This window comes from Chenopodium album, chromosome 20, assembly GCF_948465745.1.
Source record: "Chenopodium album chromosome 20, dcCheAlbu1.1, whole genome shotgun sequence".
Lineage (NCBI taxonomy): Eukaryota > Viridiplantae > Streptophyta > Magnoliopsida > Caryophyllales > Amaranthaceae > Chenopodium > Chenopodium album.
Genome location: NC_137853.1, coordinates 26,135,322 through 26,155,965, shown reverse-complemented (window position 1 = coordinate 26,155,965; position 20,644 = coordinate 26,135,322). Strand labels below are relative to the sequence as shown.

The 20,644-nt window shown below is 34.3% G+C and overlaps 1 protein-coding gene across 1 annotated transcript; it reads left to right on the top strand.

The window, feature by feature from the left end:
* Positions 1-240: 240 nt before the first annotated feature.
* LOC145598267 (uncharacterized) lies at positions 241-20,396 on the top strand. Its single transcript, XM_081654597.1, has 11 exons — positions 241-616; positions 3,073-3,135; positions 8,836-8,931; positions 10,201-10,304; positions 11,774-11,969; positions 13,407-13,582; positions 14,056-14,185; positions 15,726-15,886; positions 16,668-16,744; positions 16,841-16,925; positions 19,947-20,396. The coding sequence occupies exons 1-11, from the start codon at positions 329-331 to the stop codon at positions 20,134-20,136; spliced, it is 1,566 nt and encodes a 521-aa protein (XP_081510723.1). The 5' UTR covers positions 241-328; the 3' UTR covers positions 20,137-20,396.
* Positions 20,397-20,644: the final 248 nt, after the last annotated feature.

The window sequence follows — 20,644 nt, the reverse complement described above, 5'->3', positions numbered from 1 at the left end:
ATTTGATTAATAATATTAATTGTTGATTACCACTGATAATGAAAAGTTGCGCACTTTACCATTGAGAAAAAAAAAAATAATAAATTTTGATTACAAATGAGAATTTCCCAAATTTAAACGGATAGTAAAAATAAAATAAGTGTGTTTTGATGTGGTTAAAAAAAATATAGTGTGTTTTGATGGTAACAAAAGTGAAATCTTTATACGCGTTCCGAGAGATCGGGAAGCAGCACGCACGATAGTTTGGTTCGCTTCAAGCCTTCAACTACTTCCAGACGCACAATACAACAACCCGGTGCTTCACTTCTCTTAGAAGTGGCAAAACGCAATGCAGGCACTTCACCTTAACTGCTTAATCCAACACCCAATTCCTTCTTTCTATCCCCAACTATTTCCATCAAATTCAAATTCAAATTTTATCACAACTTCTTGTCATCAAATTCTCCTTAAAAACAAGCAATTTCTACACCCAATTAACCGTTTCTCTCACCCGAAACGCCGAGCATTTGGGGTGATTAAGGCGGCCTCAAAAGCTGATTATTACACTACTTTGAATGTTGATAGAAATGCTACTTTGGATGAAATTAAGAGCTCTTATCGAATGCTTGCTCGCAAGGTTTCCTTTTTTCTCCTAATTTTGCTTTCAATTTCTTTGTTGAATTATTGTAACTAGTTTTTTTGGTGCATGCAATTGGGGTTTTGATTCTGTTTGATAATGGTGTGTTTTGTACTTGGATTATGATAATCATAATACTCATAAATCATAATACTCATTTTATTCACATTTGAAGTTTTTTTAAGGGTAGTTTTTGGTATTTTGTGGAATTGAATGCCATTTTGAACTTCTGAGTGTACTAATACTAATACTTCATATATTTCGGAACTCGAACTCGAACTTAGAATGTGAACATGTCTTGCTGGATTAGGTGACTGTTGTTAAGACTGATGAAATGATAAGCTTTTTGGGATAATCATGCCCATCACCTAGTAATGGACCCTCTCTAAAGTGGATTCATATAATGACATGATCATAACTACTTGTCACTTATCTAAAGGTTGCTACGGGGTAGGATACAATAGAGAGAGATGATAATGAATGCATTTTTTTTTCACCCAAATCATATATTGGGCAAATTGGCTTTTAAGTTGCTCCTTTTTTTTTTTTTTTTTTTTTTTTTTTTTTTTGTATAAATACTAAAATGATGCAGTTTAGTAATGGAGTTGAGAATTAACCATTGGGGTTCATCAAGGGTCTATACGAGTGGAAGAAGCAGTCCTTTTGTGCCGGTGGAGGAGTATTGTTCATCCAAACTTTGCAAGTAAGATTGGGAGGTTAATGATGGAATCGTGGTTTGGGTCTAGTGATGTCAGGAAGGACCATCTGGTGGGGTGTGATTAGTGCGCCCTTTGAAGATGGCTGAAGGAGGTTTGCCTATTGGAAGACTAATGCCTATATGAATAGTGAAATTTATTTTTTTCAACAAAGTTTCTCAAACTGCATCATTTATAGCCCTTTTGCTTTTTCAGAAAAAAAAAATCTGTTGATTTTTCGGTGTGACAGAGGTACCAAAGCTGTTAATATACATGTTTAAATAACAAAAGAATAAAGGAAGTATGTTCTATCTAGAGGTGGCAAACGTGTCGCATCCGTCATGCTCATGCTCTAAGTTAAACTGGTCAGGAAACCTTAACACTTATCCAACTCATTTAATAATCGTGTTGACCCATTAAATTAAATGTATAAGAAACCGTTGACAATACCCACTTTTTTCATGTCCGGTTCTTGTCATTTTGTCGTGCTATATGAAAAAGTGTAAGCCCCATTCTATATATTTGTCATTAAATCCATAAAATATTGGGCTCCTCCCCCTTAAGCAGGTTGAGTCGTGTTAATTTCGTGTTGGGAATTTCAACACTAACTCGAACTATTTAATTAATTATGTCGTGTCGTGTTGATCCGTTTAATAAAACGTGTCGTGAACCCTTGACACTAACCCGATTTTTTCGTGTTCGGTTTGTATTGTGTCACTTGCCAGCTCTATTTCTCTCCGATAATGCAACATTTTTTATCTAAAAATGTATTTAAACAAAAATAAAGCTTGGAATAATGTACTCCGTAATTATTAGTTATCTTTGATAACTGTTATACATAAAGGTTGGGACTGTTCTAGTGTTCTTAGTTGGCTTGTTTTGATGTGCAAAGATATTCCATTTAAGTTTAAATATAATTCAGAATAGTTATGAGGGGACCAAAATCCTACCAAACCCGAGATTCAAAAATAGAAGTTTCACACTTCAATCACACCTTAAATTAGAAAGGGAAACACTAGGGAAAGCCCTGTGACTGTCAGCTCAAAGAAAATTCAACTGTTTGTGTAAGACATGATAAGCCCCGTGACTGAAGATAGCAACTTTTTTGTGTTAGAAAGTCGAGGAAGAATACCAGCCACAATAAATATGATCATACTCCTCAAATCAAAGTGCCTGCTTAACAACAGACTGCATAGCTCATCACAAAATTTGCCCCAATTCCTGGTCTCCCAGACCCTGTACTTGCTAATGATGTAAACAATTAAAAGTGTAATCCGATAAACCCAGACAAACTATGAGAGCCTTTGGCAAAGAAAATCTACTGTATCACTGCAAGACAAAGTGTTTTATTGCCTTTCCACAGGCAAAACAAAAAGGTACCAGGTAAGGATATAATGGCTTGTTCAGACTAACCTGTATATTTTCAAAACTATCGTGTTTTAGTTTTACCAAAGTTCGCTGTTGGCCTAAATAGATAACAGTGTGTAAGTAAGATTGGTCAATATGTAAAATGATAGCTAGACTCTAGCAATCAGACTGTATTATATGCGGCTAGACCCTTTTAAAAGGAAAATTCATAACTTATTTGAAACATTTATCACTGTGTCTGAGGCTGAGCTACCTCAATCTAGTCCTTTTGTGTCATCAGTACCATCATGATAGCATATTAGACTCCTCTTGTCAAATATATTTTCTGCTGTGTCAGATGGTGCTGCAGCATTTTCTCTAATTTTGAGTACTGATTTTTCTGTATCTAAACAGTACCATCCAGACAAAACTCCAGGTTCAGAGGACAAATTTAAAGAAATAGGTGCTGCATATGAGGTACTTTTCCGCTTGTTACTTCCCTTCTGTTTATTTACCTATATTGGTAATATAATTCATTTTGTGTCTTAAGCTCTTTGTTGTTTTGCTTTCCTGATTCTCTCTGTGATGAAAATGTTCATAGTTGCTTTGGGAAATACATGCTGGTTAGTGAAAATTTTGACGGAGCAATTTTGTTAGTGAAGAAAGTTGAAGGCTTTAAGAGTCTAATACTTGTTTGGCTAGCGTATAACTACTTAGAAAATCACATTTGCTTTAATTTAGTTATTAGCAAGTACATGTAAATATACTAGCTGGGGAAATATAGAGAGAAAATTTATACTCACTCTATCATATACTTGGCTCATTTAATTTTTTTTGTGCAAGCTTTTTGATCAAACAGGGGCAAGTACTATGGCTTTTAATTTCCATAACATATGATATAACATGACGTAATACCTTCATTTTATGATTTTTAAAAATGTTTATTTACTTAGTTACCATGTATACATAAGAAATTTTGAAAAAGTTTAGTGGGTGTAAGAAAAAGGTGAATAAAGTAAGAAAGAGAAAGTATAAAGGCAAGTGGATGTAAGGAAAAAAGTTTATAATGTAATATTGAGTGTGTGAATAGTTGTAATAATAAAAGAGGTTTGGCAAAAATGGAATAAGGTAAAGTGAGTAGTAAATAGAAATGGACGTAGTTTTTTGGGACTATTTTAGTTTGCAAACAAAAGCTTCAACGTATATTTAAAAATAAAAAAATTTAGTCACTCCCTTCGTTTCTAAAGACTTGTTTGCAATTTTCAATGTAATATTGTAATTACTCCCTCCGTGTTTTAATAATTATTACACTTACCAAATGCGGCCGTAATTTAATAAGTGTTACAATTTTAATTTTTAGCAAAAAATTACAATTTAATATTAATCTCTCTCTTCTTAAAAAATTGTTAATTAGTTGCAACACTTCATTTTTGACATTTCTTTCTCTCTATCTCTCTCCTACCCACACTGACCCCTCTTATTTTTCTCTTAATCTCTCTCTTCTTAAAAAATTGTCTAGGAGACCGTGAAAATAAAAGTGTAGCAACTTTAAAAAAAAAAGGAGGAAGTATTTGGAAATTAAAAATCGAGATGAGTCCTACAAAAAATCCTAAATGACTATGATTTGAAGTACAAAAAATTGTTAATTATTAGATTTCATTTTCCATAGAATCTCTCAAGATTCCAAAAGGCACAAATATATACGTTAGGGTTTTAATTAGAGGGTGGGATCTTTAATATTCAATGTGATTTAATAATAACTTGTAAAGTAAATGAGAAAAAAGAAAAGCAAAATTTAACTTGTAATTATTTACTATGTACTATTTTTCAATCATTTTGGCTCATGTCATGTGATGTGACAAAGTTTTACACTATCTCACTAGCTATTGTAACCCTCCTCTATCCTGGAAGCTGGAAACTAACCAGAATTTTAGTGTTATTGTTATTTTAATTATTACCCTCGTATGGATTGATCATATAGAAACCGATCAAAGTATTTGACCATGCTAAACTCTATGTGATGAGGCAAAATCCTACTTTTTCGGGATGATTATATTTTGTATATATCATGGTGCATGATGTTTGCTAACGAGGCAAGATGATCTCGGATAGGATTTGTTCTTTTTGTCCCACCTGAAGGAAAATATTGGAGGACTCTAAATTGACTTTGATTTTCTAGATTGGTTTTTGTGTCTGAATTATTGATGTTTGAACAATGTAAAATTTATCTTGGACTGGTTGTGGCTAATATGAATAGTATGCTGTATGTTACTCTCATACTTTGTGAGTCTGAATGTTTGGACTTTGATAGTTGTAGCAACTAAGGAACTGAACTTTGACCCTGGCAAATAAGGTACTAAAAGGTCTAAAACTACCACTGGAGGTAATTTAATTTTTCCGGCAGTGACCTCTTCCAACGGGTTACTTCTCTTTTCATTATAAAACATGTCTGAAAATAAACAAAAATCAAACCAAAATAAAAAATTAAATTCAAATAAACAAAAATTAAACTTAAATAAACAAAAATCAAACCCAAATCAAAATTCAAACTTAAATAAACAAAAATCAAACTTAAGTTTTGAAATTAAACACAAATAAACAAAAGTCAAACCCAAATTAAAAAAATATAAAAAATAACCTAAGATATGGAATCAAACTCAAATGAATAAATAAAACCAAAAACACAACAAAATGAAGAAAAAGAAAACACCCATTTTCGGATCAATCACCACCACCCTCCACTTGCACCAATACCCACTCACATACCAGCATACCACCTCACACTCCACCACCACGGGGCCTTGGCAAACCACCAAAAACACAACATAAAAATACACCATAAACAAAATAACCCACAAAAAACAAAAAAAAAAAGAAATTAAACTATACTAAAAATCGAAATAAACTACAGATAATTAGAAAAAAAATTACGAAAAAATAAACAAAAAAACCCACAAATATCAACACACTAATCTTAAATTTCATCTTCTATGGGTTCGACAATAAAAAACACCAAATTTGGAATTTTTATGGCCAAATTTGACCACTTAAACCACGAACAAAAGTGATGAACAAGAAAAAAGGAACCCAAAATTAAATGGAACGATCACATGTGCGAAGTGGAGTGAGAAAGAGGGGGGTCTTAATCGAGAAAAACCATGAGAAGAACCAAAAATAGACTGTGAGAAGAGGGAGAAAGGAAAGAGAAGAGAGAGAAAGGGGATCCTTGTTTAATTTTCATTTATTTTCAAGTTCGATATTCAAATTTTATTTTATTTTATTTTTTTTTTTATTTTTTTTTTTTAAGGAAAACTCAATACCTAATTTATGTGTTAGCAAATTTATTTTCCTTTTATTTTTGCAAAGGATTACCTACTATAGAAGGTCATAACTTGTTTGAGTACCTTGTTTGCTTCCCTCTAGACTTCAGTACCTCATCTTGTAATTGTATAATTTACATTTAGTGTTGTCGTGATTGACTTTGTCTTTTAGTTACAAGTATGATTGAGTATATTTGGACCTCTCATGACCCAATCATTCGGTCATTGGTATGATAAGTTTTCTGTTGTATCAGTTACATTATCTACATTGCCATGTTTATATTGTAGCTTATGAAAACTCTATCACAACAAAAAGATTGTGACACGTGGACATTTTGTCTCCTAGATTTACCCCCTATTCTTAAGGAAACACTTAGAATAATCTTTTTGTCATGAATCTCATGATGATACTCAATATCATCCCAAGATTAACCGTAAGTGAACAAAATACTCTTTTAACGATATTAAAATCATAATTCCTTAGCTTGTGTGTTTATTAAAGTGGAAACATAGGGTGGTATGATGAAAACATGTTAAGTTACAACTAAATATATTACTTTATACTTCCTTCGTTTTCTTTTATTTGCAACACAACCTTTAGGCACGCACTTTTAGGACTTAGGAGGTGATTTTTTTTTTAGGCACACACTTTTAGGAGGTGATTAGTAAAAGTAAACGAATGATTTTATCATAATATTTAACACCAGGGAAGGATTAAGTACCATGTGTCCATGTGTTAAAGTTATTTTGATTAAATTTTTGGTTTACATTGTATAATCTCAACTTCAAAATGCGTGCCATAAGGATGTGTTGCAAGTACTATCTCCGTTAACAGTTATTTGCAACATTTACTAAAAAAGGATGCTAACTATTATTTGCAACAAAACTATTTCTTTCCTGGTAAAATAACCAAAATACCCTCATTTAAAAATCTTTAACACATAATACTACACTTAATTAAAATTTATTATAATCCTAATCTAACTTAATTATCTAAGTTTTTTCCCCAAAATATCCGATTCATCTTCATCTCCCCACCAATCCACCATCTCTCTCCTCCATCTTCATCCCTCACTTCATCATCTTCTTCCTTCTTCATCTCTCATCTCCTTCTTCATTTCTCATCTCTAATTTTTCATTTCACATCTCCTTTTTCATTTCTCATCTTCCACCCCCTTCTTCATTTCTCATATCTCATTTGGTTCGTGAGTGGTTGTTAGTGGTTTGTGGGTCGCTTAAATCTAGTGGTTTACCCCCTTCTTCGGTAAATCTAGTGGTTTTTGTAGTTTGTGGGTGATTTTTCTAGTTCTTGGGTGGGTGTTGGTGGTTCGTGGGTATTGTGGTTCGTGGGTAAGTGTTGGTGGTTCGTGGTTCGGGGCGGTTCGTGTGTGTTGGTGTTCTGTGAGGTTTGTGGGTGTTGGTTTTCTGGCGGTGGTTTAATGGGGATTAATTCAATTCGTGGTGGTGGTGGTTTGATTGGGGCTTTCGTAATTTTGGTAGTTGTTTTCGGTGGGTTTTGGTGGTTGTTTTTGGTGGATTTTGGTGGTTTTCAGTGGGTTTTGGTAGTGGTTTTCAGTTGATTCGTGGGTGTTGGTGGTTTTCAGTGGTTAGTGGTTTTCGGTGGTGGTAGACCAGTATATTAGGTCGTGGTGGCGGTGATTCTGGGTTCAGGGGTTTGGTGGTTTAGTGTTTTTTTTTAATGGAAAAATTGACCGGAATAATCCCACCTTTTGGCCGTCCGTATGGATCATTTTTAAATAATACCACCTTTACCCCTAATCCGCTTTAAATGGTCCCAATCGATCATGTAACTTGTTATAACAAGTTACTTGACACGTGTGGCCTGCGCCTCTGACAGAAGATGAGACCCCCTCCTTAGAGGAGGACAGGCTACCCAGGCGGGAGATTCTCAAAAGGAAGCTCAGGCTGCTGCCCTGCCCCCTCTCCTGACCAAGGCCCAACTCGCCGCCTCTGACACTGCTGCCGCGTCGCCCCGGTTACAAAACCCTAGCGACAGCGCCGAGCCGGCGTTGTCTAAACCCCCTCGCCCCATCGCCTGAAGAACCAACCCGCCTCCTGCCCTCACGAAATCAAGCAACGTCACCCTCGAAAACACAGGCCCCCACCTTCGTACCCCTCCCCCTAAACCCGCCGACCACTGTATCCCTCTCCCTTAACCACCAAACACCTTCGAAACCATTCCCTGTCCCGATCCCGACCTCCCTCCCCCTTCCCCCGTCTCGTTGTCGACCCTCTTCTCCTCCCTTGTCCCTTTACCAGCTTTGAGCTCTCTTGCCACCCTCGAAAACCCTATCTCCTTCCCGAATTCGGCCTCCTCGATACGATTTCAGCCTCTGTCACTCTTCCTAGCCTTAGCCTCGAGCTCCGATTCGATTTGGTGCAATTCGGCGGCGATCAAAAGCGGTGGCTGGCTGACTCCCCCTTCTTTTTTTTTTAATTTAAAATTTTAGCAAATTGTAGGGTGACACGTGTACCTGAAAACTAAAAAAAAATTACCTTTTTAACAGATTGGGAGCAGATTAGGGGTAAAGGAGGGATTATTTAAGAAAAATCCAAAGGTGGGATTATTTCTGGCAATTTTTCCTCTTTTAATTGGATTAATACTTAATTAAGTATTGCCCTTATATTTCAATAATCATGTTTAAAAACTTTTGCCTAGGAGTTCGTGCTACCTCCCTTTGTTGTAAATAACTGTTAACGGAGGTAGTAATTAAAACAGAGGAAGTAGCTCTTTATATCCATTTATCTGATTTTTGATATGTGTTTCGTGGAAAAAATGGTAGGTTTTGGATTAAACACTAACAAATACTTAAATTTTTTTTTTTTTTTTTTGTAGATACTCTCAAATGCAGAGAAGAGAGAATTGTACGATCGTTTTGGTGAAGCAGGTTTGCAAGGAGAGTCGATGGGTCCAAGCTTTGATGCCCAAGAAGTAAGATTTAGTTGTAATATAATTTAGCTTATGTTTGCTACACTTTCTTGATATGGTCACTTATTTTAAGAGGATATTGGATTTGTGAGTGTGATACAATAGCTAGCTAGATATTGTACACATATTGTGGTTTGATATTGTTGACATGTCATTTTCTTTCAATTTATAGTTGGTAGTCATTACTTAGAGTGAATAAATGAACCATTTGATAATAGTAATTTTCCCTTCAAGTGAACAAGATTATGAAGATATACTCATTAACCCTGTTCTTTGCACAAACTAGGAGGCACATTCAGTTACCTATGTATCCACTCACTACTAGGTTCACCCTTTACATGTAGGGGCTTTCATTCTATATGGATAAGCAATCTCTTTAACTTATGCAAGTCAATATGCATCATACAATTTTAAAAAGAAAAAGAATGTTTGAGCAAACAGTATGTGGTTCTTCATACCTGCCTTTGAAATTCACAATTAAAACACATTGGCACATCCATATCAAAAATTCAGTTACGAAAAATAAACTTGTTCCATAACAATTTACAGGCCCGAACTTAGAAGTAGCATTATTACTATAATTGTTATCATCGGAAGTTATCCTATAATTGTTATTTGGAATTTGTCCCCCCCCCCCCTCCTCAGCCAGAGTATTCTGAACTCATTGTCAGCTTAAAACCATAGATGATAAAATCGAAGATACTAACAGCACAGCTACCTGAAAAAGTGTCCAGAAAAGTTTATTTCATTTTATTATCTTAGGTTATAACTTCTAATCTCTTCATCAGTATTCCCATAACCTTCCCTAGAGTTTTCTTGAACAAACATCATGGGTTATTTGTCTTAAGTTTTTGTACTTGGTTCCCCTATGAGTGGGATGACTAATGATCGGAGACCAAAATTTGTTACCCGTCGCATGTGTCCCATTATGGATACCAAAATCAATACGTGTGAACCCTGTGAATATTGATAATTAGATATTGTAGGTAATTTTTTGTAGGCTCCATTTAAAAAAATAATCATAAAAATTAAAAACAGCATTTAAAGGCATTATGGACTTTTTTGTCAGGTACACTGTTGTGGATTGTTGAAACTACTTCTGTCAAATCCTGGAATATATAGTATAAAAAAGAAAATATCATTGAAATCTTAAAGTGATCTAACATTAGAGGAAACTCTTAATGTAAATTCTCATTTTTTTTTTTTGTTTTTTAATTTTCCTAATCAATACGTGCTACTTGTTTCATGTACCTTTACTTGTTCCTTAATTAGGTGGACCCTTTTCAAGTCTTTGATTCAATATTTGGTGAAGCAGATGGATTTTTTGGAGGTCGAGGCATGGGTAGAAGCAAAAGCAGGCTTAATCTTGATATCTGGTAATTGTTGCAAATTACTGCATGGCTATTTCCTTTTAAGCACCAATTAAGAGATGCTTTCGAATTTGGGAAAAATGTTGTATTCAGCCTTTAGCTAATTAGCTCTATAAATGTCATGGTTGAAAACATAACTTTTTATTGTTAATGTTATCTACAATTTGTCTCCTCAACTACTACTGCAATTCACTTATTTATACATTTATTTTTTGATATATAAGTCTTGATGTCAGGCATTTTGAAATTTTGATAAAAAATACTTTGTATTTGATATGAAAACTACAACACTACCGAGATTTTTCTTAGTTAGAAGGAACAACTTTTCATGGTTATCTTTGTTCAATTTTGTTTCCTTTATTTTCTCCTATCATATTGTTCAAATTAGGACTAACTGCAATTTGGTTTATGTGACTGCTTCATCTCCTCTTATCTTATTGTTCAAATTAGTCTTAAGGGTAATCCTTTGTCAGGATTTATGTTTGGAATTTCAACATATTGATCTTTATATTAAGTTATTGTCTGTGGATGGTTGTATATCATTTCTTAATTATAATATCCTCTATAACGTCTTTGAATATAATAGAGGAGAAGAATGGGGACCCTTCATTTTTCCAATTTATCAGAACACTGTGATTTATCTAGCAGCACATTGTCTGCAGTCTGTTTCTAACAACATGATGCGCTTAGTTGCTAGAGTGAGCCATCATTCTTGAAGAAATTTTGCTACCTGGGAAATACTTAAATTATTTCATGAAAGGAAATCTACTGTAAAGCAGCCACCTTGATGTGAGATGCTGACTTTATATGACCCAAATATGATTAAAATGTGACAGAGCACCTGGGAGTCTTGTCATCCCTTTCTGACATTTTCTGCTGATTGTTGAGCTCACCATCTATAGGATAGTGACTAGACAGTTGGATTAGTGAGTCAGAAAATAGGGTTTGTAGTAATTGGGATTTGGGAAGCTAATTAGATTGGAACCCTGGAAGACCTTGGTATACAGATTTTTATGGGGAAACTGAGAAAACCAAAATACGTAATAAGTTGAGATTTAGGAAAGTAGTCACTTTTTGTCGGGTTTAGTCATGACCTAACAGGTCAATGCAGTATATTGTACAGGTGAGGGTTTTATTTTTACTACTATTTTTTATAATCTTCTTTTTCCCCCGGCCAGTTTTCTTCCCAGTTTTTGGACCGTGGCAAAATAGAGAAAAAGATGCCTCTGACATGTATGACATTGTCTTTGATTGCGGTGATGGTTTCTTGGCTTGTATAATTGGCTATTGATATCAGGGTTTCTTCTGAATTTTGACTTTTTGAGTATGACCTTCACATTTGACAATTGATTGATTCAGATATAGGTGCAAAGTATAACGTCCACCTCTTTTTTGGGTTGTCTTTTCCTTCTATCAGAGTCTGCTGTTTACTACCCTACAATTTATTTTATTTTATTTTATTTTTTCTTTTGTAGGTCTGATGTTAATTTGACCTTCGAAGAATCAGTGTTTGGAGGAAAGCAAGAAATTGAAGTTCCTTATTTGGAGACATGTGATGTATGTGGTGGTACAGGAGCTAAATCGACCAATTGCATCAAATCATGTACCAAATGTGGAGGCAGAGGAAGGGTTATGAAAAGTCAGAGAACACCATTTGGTGTAGTTTCTCAGGTATCAATACAACTTTGTGGTAATTAGTTAGCTGGTTCAAATCTGTGTTTTGTAAATACAACTTACAATTACCTAGTATATTCTTTGTTACTTAATGGTGAATTATTTTGCACCTACAGGAAACCGTTATATCTATTATGAGATAGTTTATTTGACATCATGCTCTCTTTTGTCTGTTGATTGTTTCTTTGAGATAGTAGAGGGGTTGAGCTGCCGAGATCTGGGTTAAGAGTTTATAAGAAGGGACACATGTTTAGTTTATTTTTATTTTTATTTTAATTTATTATTATTTATATGTGACTGGATATTTTGGATTTCACTGGTAGGTGACTTTCTGCATTAATGGACTACAAAAAATCTGATTTGTCTTTTGTTTTTTATGTTCTGGTCTGTGGACTACTACAGGCAGTTCATGTTATGCTATTTTAAAACAAGGGACTGTTAAAACCAGCCTCTCTGGAGTTAAGGCTATATTATGTGCATCCCTAGAATTCACTTGAAGCAGCAGGCATGTGCATTAGATTTATTTATTTAGAGTATGATATAATATATATTTGTTGATATGATGATGCTAAATTGCGAAACGATGCTTTAATGGCTGGTAATGACTGCTACAAATGTCCAAATAATGCAGTTGAAGTAGGGTCTCAAATGTAGAAATTTCCCTCCAATCATTTTATTATTGGGAAATTATCCATGGTAACTATAGGCCATCCTTCAAAATGACCCTCACAACATTCCCTAGAATAACCTTGAATGTAATTATAGCTTCTAACAAACTGTCTAGTAACTCGGAAAAGAATTTTTGTTGTAAAGCTTGGTCATATTTAAAAATGACTTCAAAGTAATAGCACTATCATAGATAATTTCCCATTTTCTTGAAAAATATTAAGACTTAAATGTATTTCATTGAATTCAGAACGAGATGGCCAAAATAAATGAACCTTTTTCTTCTTTATTAGGAATATTTATCGTACTTGGTGGCAGCTGAATGGCTAGTATAAAAATCATATGTTTGGGTCTACGAATACCTTATTATTAATGCAAGCTTACATGCTGTAAATGGTTTGAGATTACTGTCCAGATGGCATAGGCTATATTAGTGTAATGACATGATCTTATAATCTTGATTTGTGTGCCTTAAATGCCTCTGCAGCTCTGCTTCACTGAGTCCTGTAGCCAGGGGTTTTAAGGGTTTATGCATCTATATTGTTTGCATCTAAATGTAATTGTTTGGTATCTATTTTGTGGACATAACATAAGTGCACAAAAAGCTTATGCTGTATTGTCAGTTCTCGCATCATTATATGTTGGTTAGTTTTTTAATGTGAGTGTGTCTTACAAGCATTTGGTATGATTTTGGTAAGCAGTAGATCATCCAAATTTGAGATTATGTTCTTGTCCCCTAGAAGCTGGCATGTTATGTTCATTTTGTAGGTGTCTACATGTGTAAGTTGTGCAGGAGATGGCAAGGTTGTGACAGATAATTGCGCAAAGTGTGGTGGTCGAGGGAGCATAAGATCCAAGCGGACCTTTGATGTAGATATCCCACCAGGTGTTGATGATGGGGCTACAATGCAACTACGAGGAGAGGGTAACATAGATAGAAACAGGTCCGATATTACCTTTCTGTATTAAATCATAATTATTTTATTTTCTCCGTCTAGTCTTGATATAATTACGGGTGAGTGTTGAACCTGGAAATTATGTTACTTGCCTATATGATAATATAGAAAGGGAACAATATTCTGTCACCAATTCATATGTGGAAAAAATAATTCAGGTACAAGTATTCCCAGTCTGTGATGATATCTTTAGGGATTCTCTTTTGATCCAAAACTCATGAGTTTAACTGAAAAAAAGGTAGTTGATATTGGTATTTTTGGTGAAAGAAGACATATGACTTGGTAGTTTCTTGTTCAAGTGCTCTGCTTTACTTAACAGTTTTGCTAATGAGGTCTTGTATTCCTGATGTTCAGGGGACTGGGAAGTTTTGGGTGGGAGTGGATTGGCATTTTGATGCCAATGCTGGAAAATTAAAGAGAGTGCTGGGTTGACTTAAAGGTTTTGGTGCTCTTTAATGCAGGGGTATCCGCGGAGATCTGTACTTGGTACTCCGTATTAAAAAAAAACATGGAATTTGGAGAGAAGGTCTCAATCTTTTCTCTAGAGTCAAGATAAGTTATACTGAGGCGATATTGGGGACTGTGGTCAAGGTATGTACATATTTTCCTACCTGTGTTGGCTGTGTATATATGCTAAGATCTGATTGGGGGAAATTCATATGTAATTGATTTTTCGATCTTTCTATGTATGTAGGATAATTATTTCATTTCCTCTTTTAAAAATAATTGTTATGAAATGTTGATGAAGTAGTCAACAAATTTTGTTAGAAATTACACTGCTTGAGGAAAAAAAAGTACTGAAATGAATAACAAACAGATTGCAAGGAAAAACCAACAAGACTAGGAAGAGATTAAACTTTGTCCATGGGTAGTATTAGCCCCATTACTATGCTAATTTACTCATAGAAAACCCTATTCTATAAAACAGATGCACACCAATTTTACCAGCCTCCATGAACAAGTTTTTCTAAGTGAATTTTTTAAGAGAAATAACATGATAAAAGTGATAATCATCACTTTGCAATCCAAACTGATATACTCCCTTCGTTTCATAAAAATTGCAACACTAGGGTATGCACATAGTTTTAGAAAAATTATCGGGCGGGGACCAAAAGAGAATTTCATATAATATAAGTTTAGTTAGTAAGAGAGAGAAAAAGTAAAAAATCATTGTGCCCAATCTATATAATGCAATTACAAAAGAACGGAGGAAGTAAGAATTTTGACTGTAGTGCCCATTAGATGCACCTCATTTACGCCTCGGATGTGCCTCTTTGAATGTGCCTCACCTAGAGAAAAAATGACGCTCTGCTCTAATCTCCTAGTGCATCAATGCCTAAGGCGCTCTCTTTTAAATCTGTGAGTGCCTAATCTGATTTAAGTTTTCTGATTGAGTTGTTTGGTTTGGAAGCAAACTAAGTGGCATAGAAACTAAAAGAAACTACTGGAGCTTAATCCCTTAATCCCAATGTGATGGGACTGGCTACATGAACCAGGAGTTTATCTCCAACGTTCGACGCATTTCTTCTCCATCCATTCCCTTGTATCGAATGCTATATGCTCATGTAAACCCACTTTCTTTATATCATTCTTACCTCCCTCCACCTAAGTGATCTTTGGCCTCCCTCAGCTTTTTTTATAAAATTCCCTATTTTCCAACTCTCTACTTGCACTACTAGTGAATCTTCCATCTTACAATATACAACTTTTTGTATCATTCTTATTTCCCACCATCAAAGCAATGTCCTACTTCCTCCATTTTCTTTTACTTGCAATATAGTCTTTAGATACGCACTTTTAAGAGGTGATAGGTAAATGAATGATTCTATCAGAATAATTTTAATACCGTGAATAGGGAAGGGTTAGGTACCATGGGTAAAATTATTTTGATTAATTTTTCCGTTTACATTGTATAATCTCGACTTTAAAATGCGTGCCACAAAGCTATGTGGCAAGTAAATAAAAACAGAGGAAGTATAAATTTTACTTTATTAAACATTTCCAGATTTTCTCTGCTTCTTATTATCGAATCATGTTTAAACTTATATATTTAGAAGGATGTAAAGATTTGCAGTAGGCATGTAGCTATGTTATTTTTTCACTACAATGCTAATATGTTGACCAACATCAGGTGGAAACTGTTGAGGGTTTGAAGGAACTTTATATTCCCTCTGGAATTCAGCCTGGAGATGTTGTAAAATTACAATCTTTAGGAGTTCCAAAACCTAATGAGCGCTCTGGAAGGGGTGATCATGTGTTTATTGTGGACATTCAAATCCCCAAAAGAATCAGGTTTGATGTTGTCGTAATCCATGCTTTCCTTTTTTCCCCCAACCCTTGAATTTTATTTATATGTTCAGCAGTACAGGGGAACAATTAAATTTTTAATTATTTAATTTTTGTATGTTTTTTAGTTGTTAGTAGATATAGGTAGCATTATCTTAATGTCTTCATAATTAAATTGAAAGATAACGAGAATTTTATTAGGAACATATGTTAGTTGCTTTCCTATAACGCTTATAAGTTTTCTTTCCATTTTTATTTCTGATGGAGTTTTCAAGCTATGAGATTTATGTGAGGATCTTACCACACTCTTCATCAGGTTTTATCAACCGTTGTGGGCCTTTTTTTCTTCCCTTTTTCCCTTTCCCTAAATTGTCAGAATGTATGGACAGGTAGATGGGGGGATTTAAAATAATACAGGTGGTTTCTCTAGTAAAAAAAATTCAAATATGACAAGTTCACTCAAGGTTTTGAAGATAGACAACATACTAGCATTGACCAACATTGTATTGTACTCCCTTCTTTTTTTACTTACACTATTTTATGTTTATCAGTTCATAACTTTGACTGTGAATATCTTAAATTATCTTTTAGTAATTTTTTTTTTTTTAAAAAAAAAAAAATCTTTTGAAAGTAGATATCGAGACAATCTAACACTTTGATCTATACTGTAGCCCTAGATGCTCCCTTCTCGATATTTCTGTTGTTATGAAAGTTGACGTCTTCAGTGCTATACTGTTAAAACCTTAGGGTTAAAATTGTATCTTAAACAAGCAATTATTGATGGCAGTGACAGAGAAAGGGAATTGGTTGAAGAGTTGGCTTCTCTGCAGGCATCTTCTGAAGAATACTCAACTTCTATTGATGGTAAAAGCTCATTAATGTGAATGCTGCACTACATGTTGGTGTTTGTTTCTTTCTGTCTTAACTGATTGTATGCTTAAATTATTCCATGTGTTATAGATAATAGCAGACAGACTGTACACAAATTAAACCAGAAAGGGATTCCTGGGAGATCATTATGGAAGTCAGTAGGACAATTGTTTCGGTAAGTTTGTTGGCTGTAGTTCTGTGATTTTTTCCCTTTCTATGTAATTGCTTAGTTTTATTTATTTTTCTAGTGACACATATGCTTTGTTGCTTTGCATATGTTATTGTTTACTTCCTCCGTTTCTATTTACTTGACCCATAGCCTTGGGCACAATATTTAAGTAATATGACATTTCCATTTAAGGAATGTAAGTCAAGTAAAATAGAAACGGAGGAAGTAAATCACATTAAATTTCCTTTATCGCTGTAAGTTTGCTTCAGTGCCCATTTCTTTTCAAGTTAATGCAGTTCATGCATGATGTACAGTGACAGACCTGTAGTTTGTTGGTTATCGCAGATTCTTAATGGCATGAAGTCTATTTTTCTAGGATTAAGACCGACATTTAGATCTTTGCTTGATTTAAAAAAAAAATAAATAAATAAATAAAAACAAAATGATTTTTTACCATCAGTTTCAGTTTATTAAAAACAATTCCTGTATTTCTTTTTATGATAGCTGCAATATTGGTATTTTTTGTATTCTTTTTCTATTTAGGTTACCTAAACTGAGCTTTTGTTAAAGTTGCAAATGTGAAGTATCCTTTTTTGGCAAAAGTTGCAGATAATACTTAATGAAGGTAGTAATAACAGTAGCTTTGTCTAATTTTTTTATTTATTATTGTTATTATTAGAAATTGTATGGCTTCAAATTTTGTCATTGTAATTGTGTAGAAACAAGGGTAGGGAAACACATGGTGCAAGAACCTGTACAAAAAACGTAAAAAATATGTAATAATCTGGATACTGGTGTTCTGTAAAACATTAAACTTAGTACTAATGTGTATCTGTAAATGAGAAATAATCTTACAATGTAAATCTGTTGACATACTCCGGATAGTCCTAGAATAATCTTAACACATACTTCCTCTTTTTTTTTTTTTTTTTTTTTTAATTTTTTTTTTTTTGCAACACAGCCTTTGGGCATGCTTTTTAAGAAGTTGATTAGAGTAGGTAATCAGCGACTTTGTAATCTTAACCCAAGAATAGAGAAGGGTGAGGTACTACGTGTAGAAATTATTTGGATTAATTTGTCCGTTTACATTACCTAATCTCAATCTTAAAGTGTGTGCCATAAAGGTGTGTTGCAAATAAAAGAAAACAGAGGAAGTATTAAAGAGATCTGGCTTCTGCGCCATTAGTTTTGTTATATTAGTAGTATGTGTGGTACGAGTTACTCCCTTTGTTCCCTTTTGTTTGCCCCATTGGGGTTTGTTGACTGAATCAATGCGAAGAAATTGTTGGGCCAGATGTGGAATGTGTGAGTAAAGTGCTGATCCCTTGTGGTTGCTTAAGTGTGAACACATTTTGGGGACGTCCAAAAAAAAAAAAAAAAAAAAAAAGAGGGTGGGGGGGGGGGGGTCAAAACAAAAGGAAATGGAAGTAGTTGAGTATTTTGCTATTTCAATGGGAAAATAAATATGAAATGAAAGGATATATTGGTTTCAAAATGGAGAGCTAAGAAATACTCCCTTCTTTCCCGAATACTACAACACTTTCCATTCTCACCCATCCTTAACATAGTTTGAACTCTTTCTATTCTCACCCATGTATAGTTTGAACACTTTTTTTGGTGGTAAGATTCTACTAGTTATGTATTACTTCATATTATAGACTTGGCAATCCTGACTCAGACTTGTTGACCCGGCCCATGACCCAAAATTAACCCAAAATCATTAACTTGACCCGACCCAAAAATGAAGTTGACCCGATCTTGACCCGACACCCGAACTGACCCGACCCGACCCGAAATTGACCCAAAGTGTTTAACCTGAATAGACCCGATACCTAAAGGTTACCCGAACAGACCTGATATTGACCCTAACAGACCCAATACCAGAAATGCCCCAAACTAGAATTACCTTATAATTGAACAAAAAATGTCTTGTGCCAAAAATAACTCAAATTGTTCATTTTCAATCGTAGCTAAGCTCATAAATTGAAGTATACTCTCTAAAAAATTATTGATTTGAGCTTGATCCATCCAAACATGACCCGACCAAATTTAACCTGATCTGAATATACCCGACCCGGACTTGACCCGAACATACCCGACCTGGACTCGACCCGATACATGACTTGAAGTTGACTCGAACCCGAATTAACCCGATCCGAATGTTAGCCGACCCGAAAGTGACTCGAATGACCCATTTGCTAGGTCTTATCTTACCTTTCCTTTGGCCCACTATGTCCTTTTTTGATTTTTTCACTCCTAATTTCTCATGAAAATAACAATACAAATATCCCACTAACTCTTATCAGATTTACCATATCATTATAATTACAATTGATAATCTACCACATCTAAAACTTTGTTCGATGAGAACTGAGAAGTGTTCAAACTAATGTGGGACAGAGAGAGTAGTATAATAACAATAACAACAATAAATTAGTAGGTCTTTTTTATTTATAAATTAGTGAGTCCATTTAAAGATATTATATTAGTTTGTTTGGTACAAATGGAAATGGCAAGTGTTGCTGTCATTCTATGAAAGAAAGAGGATATACTAAAGAGATTGTTTACTGCAAAAAAATGATTTTATGCTACTTGTCCTTGAGAGGGAAGATGTGGTTTCTTAATATCAACTTTCTCCTTTCGTATTGTCCTCCATTCTGTTGCCTTCTTCTTCTTCTTCACTTATTCTGTTGTTTACTACAAAGGTTATTATATGTTTTGTCCTCCGTTTTGTTGTCTTCTTCACTTATTTTGTTATTAACTAAAAAGGTGATTATACTGTTCTCTTAATTTCGACTGTCTTTTATAATTGTCTTCTATTCAGTTGTATTCTTTGTTAATTTTCCTAACTTTTGAATACTCCATTCATAATTGGATAAGGCTAAACTTTTGCTGCATCTATTCTCTGTTTGGTAGCCCAACTTGTTCAGCTGTGTCTACGTACGTTAATTATGTAAAGTTGCTAAGGCTAACAGCTAAATTAAATGGCTGGTTGATTGTTTTCTTTCTCTTGATGGTTATTTACAGAAGAGAAAGGCAGTCACGAACTGGTTTTGCATCTACAACTTTGGGAATGACATCCACATTATGCAACCGCGGCAAACTGATTCCTCCAATATCATTTTCGTGCTTTGCTGTATTTTTGTTTTCCTGTATCTTTACTATAGCAACTAGATCTATTTTTAGGAAAATCATCCAAACAAATTCAACTACTTAATTCACAGCAGGTAATCCAATTAAAAAGAAGCATTGAATGTACAAATGTTTTGCTTTGCTACATGTTGATCTTTCTGGGAGGAGAACCAGAAGTCCCTTTTGTATTACAAGTGTTGAAAGTCGGAAAGGTGGATAATATAGTTGATATTGTTATTCCCATTAAAAAAAATTTCTCCTTGATTATGTTATGCTAACTCTTGTACTCGTCTGGAAGTACTATATCTTCATTCTTCAATGTAGAGGTTGTAAACTTGTAATTATTCATGTCTTTGATAAGCTTGGACGTAATCTTGGTGTCTTATCCCTTTTTTTTTTTTTTTTTTTTCCTCTTCTTTTAGTTGCCCTTTCAGTTATCCTTCTATTTCTTTCTTGTATAAGAGCATTAATCATACTTTTAACTGAATTTGCAATTTAACTGATTGAACAAACATTCAATCATTACTCAATAGTGTAAAACTGTAAAATATGAGCAATAATTTTAGAAACAAATTTTATCATACATAGGAATC

What these genes read in the sequence shown, in the direction of transcription:
- LOC145598267 (XM_081654597.1), top strand. Translation starts at nt 329, where the DNA reads ATGCAGGCACTTCACCTTAACTGCTTAATCCAACACCCAATTCCTTCT. An exon ending in AAATAGGTGCTGCATATGAG is followed by an intron (nt 3,136 to 8,835) that starts GTACTTTTCCGC and finishes TTTTTTTTGTAG; the next exon opens with ATACTCTCAAATGCAGAGAA. An exon ending in ATACTCAACTTCTATTGATG is followed by an intron (nt 16,745 to 16,840) that starts GTAAAAGCTCAT and finishes CATGTGTTATAG; the next exon opens with ATAATAGCAGACAGACTGTA.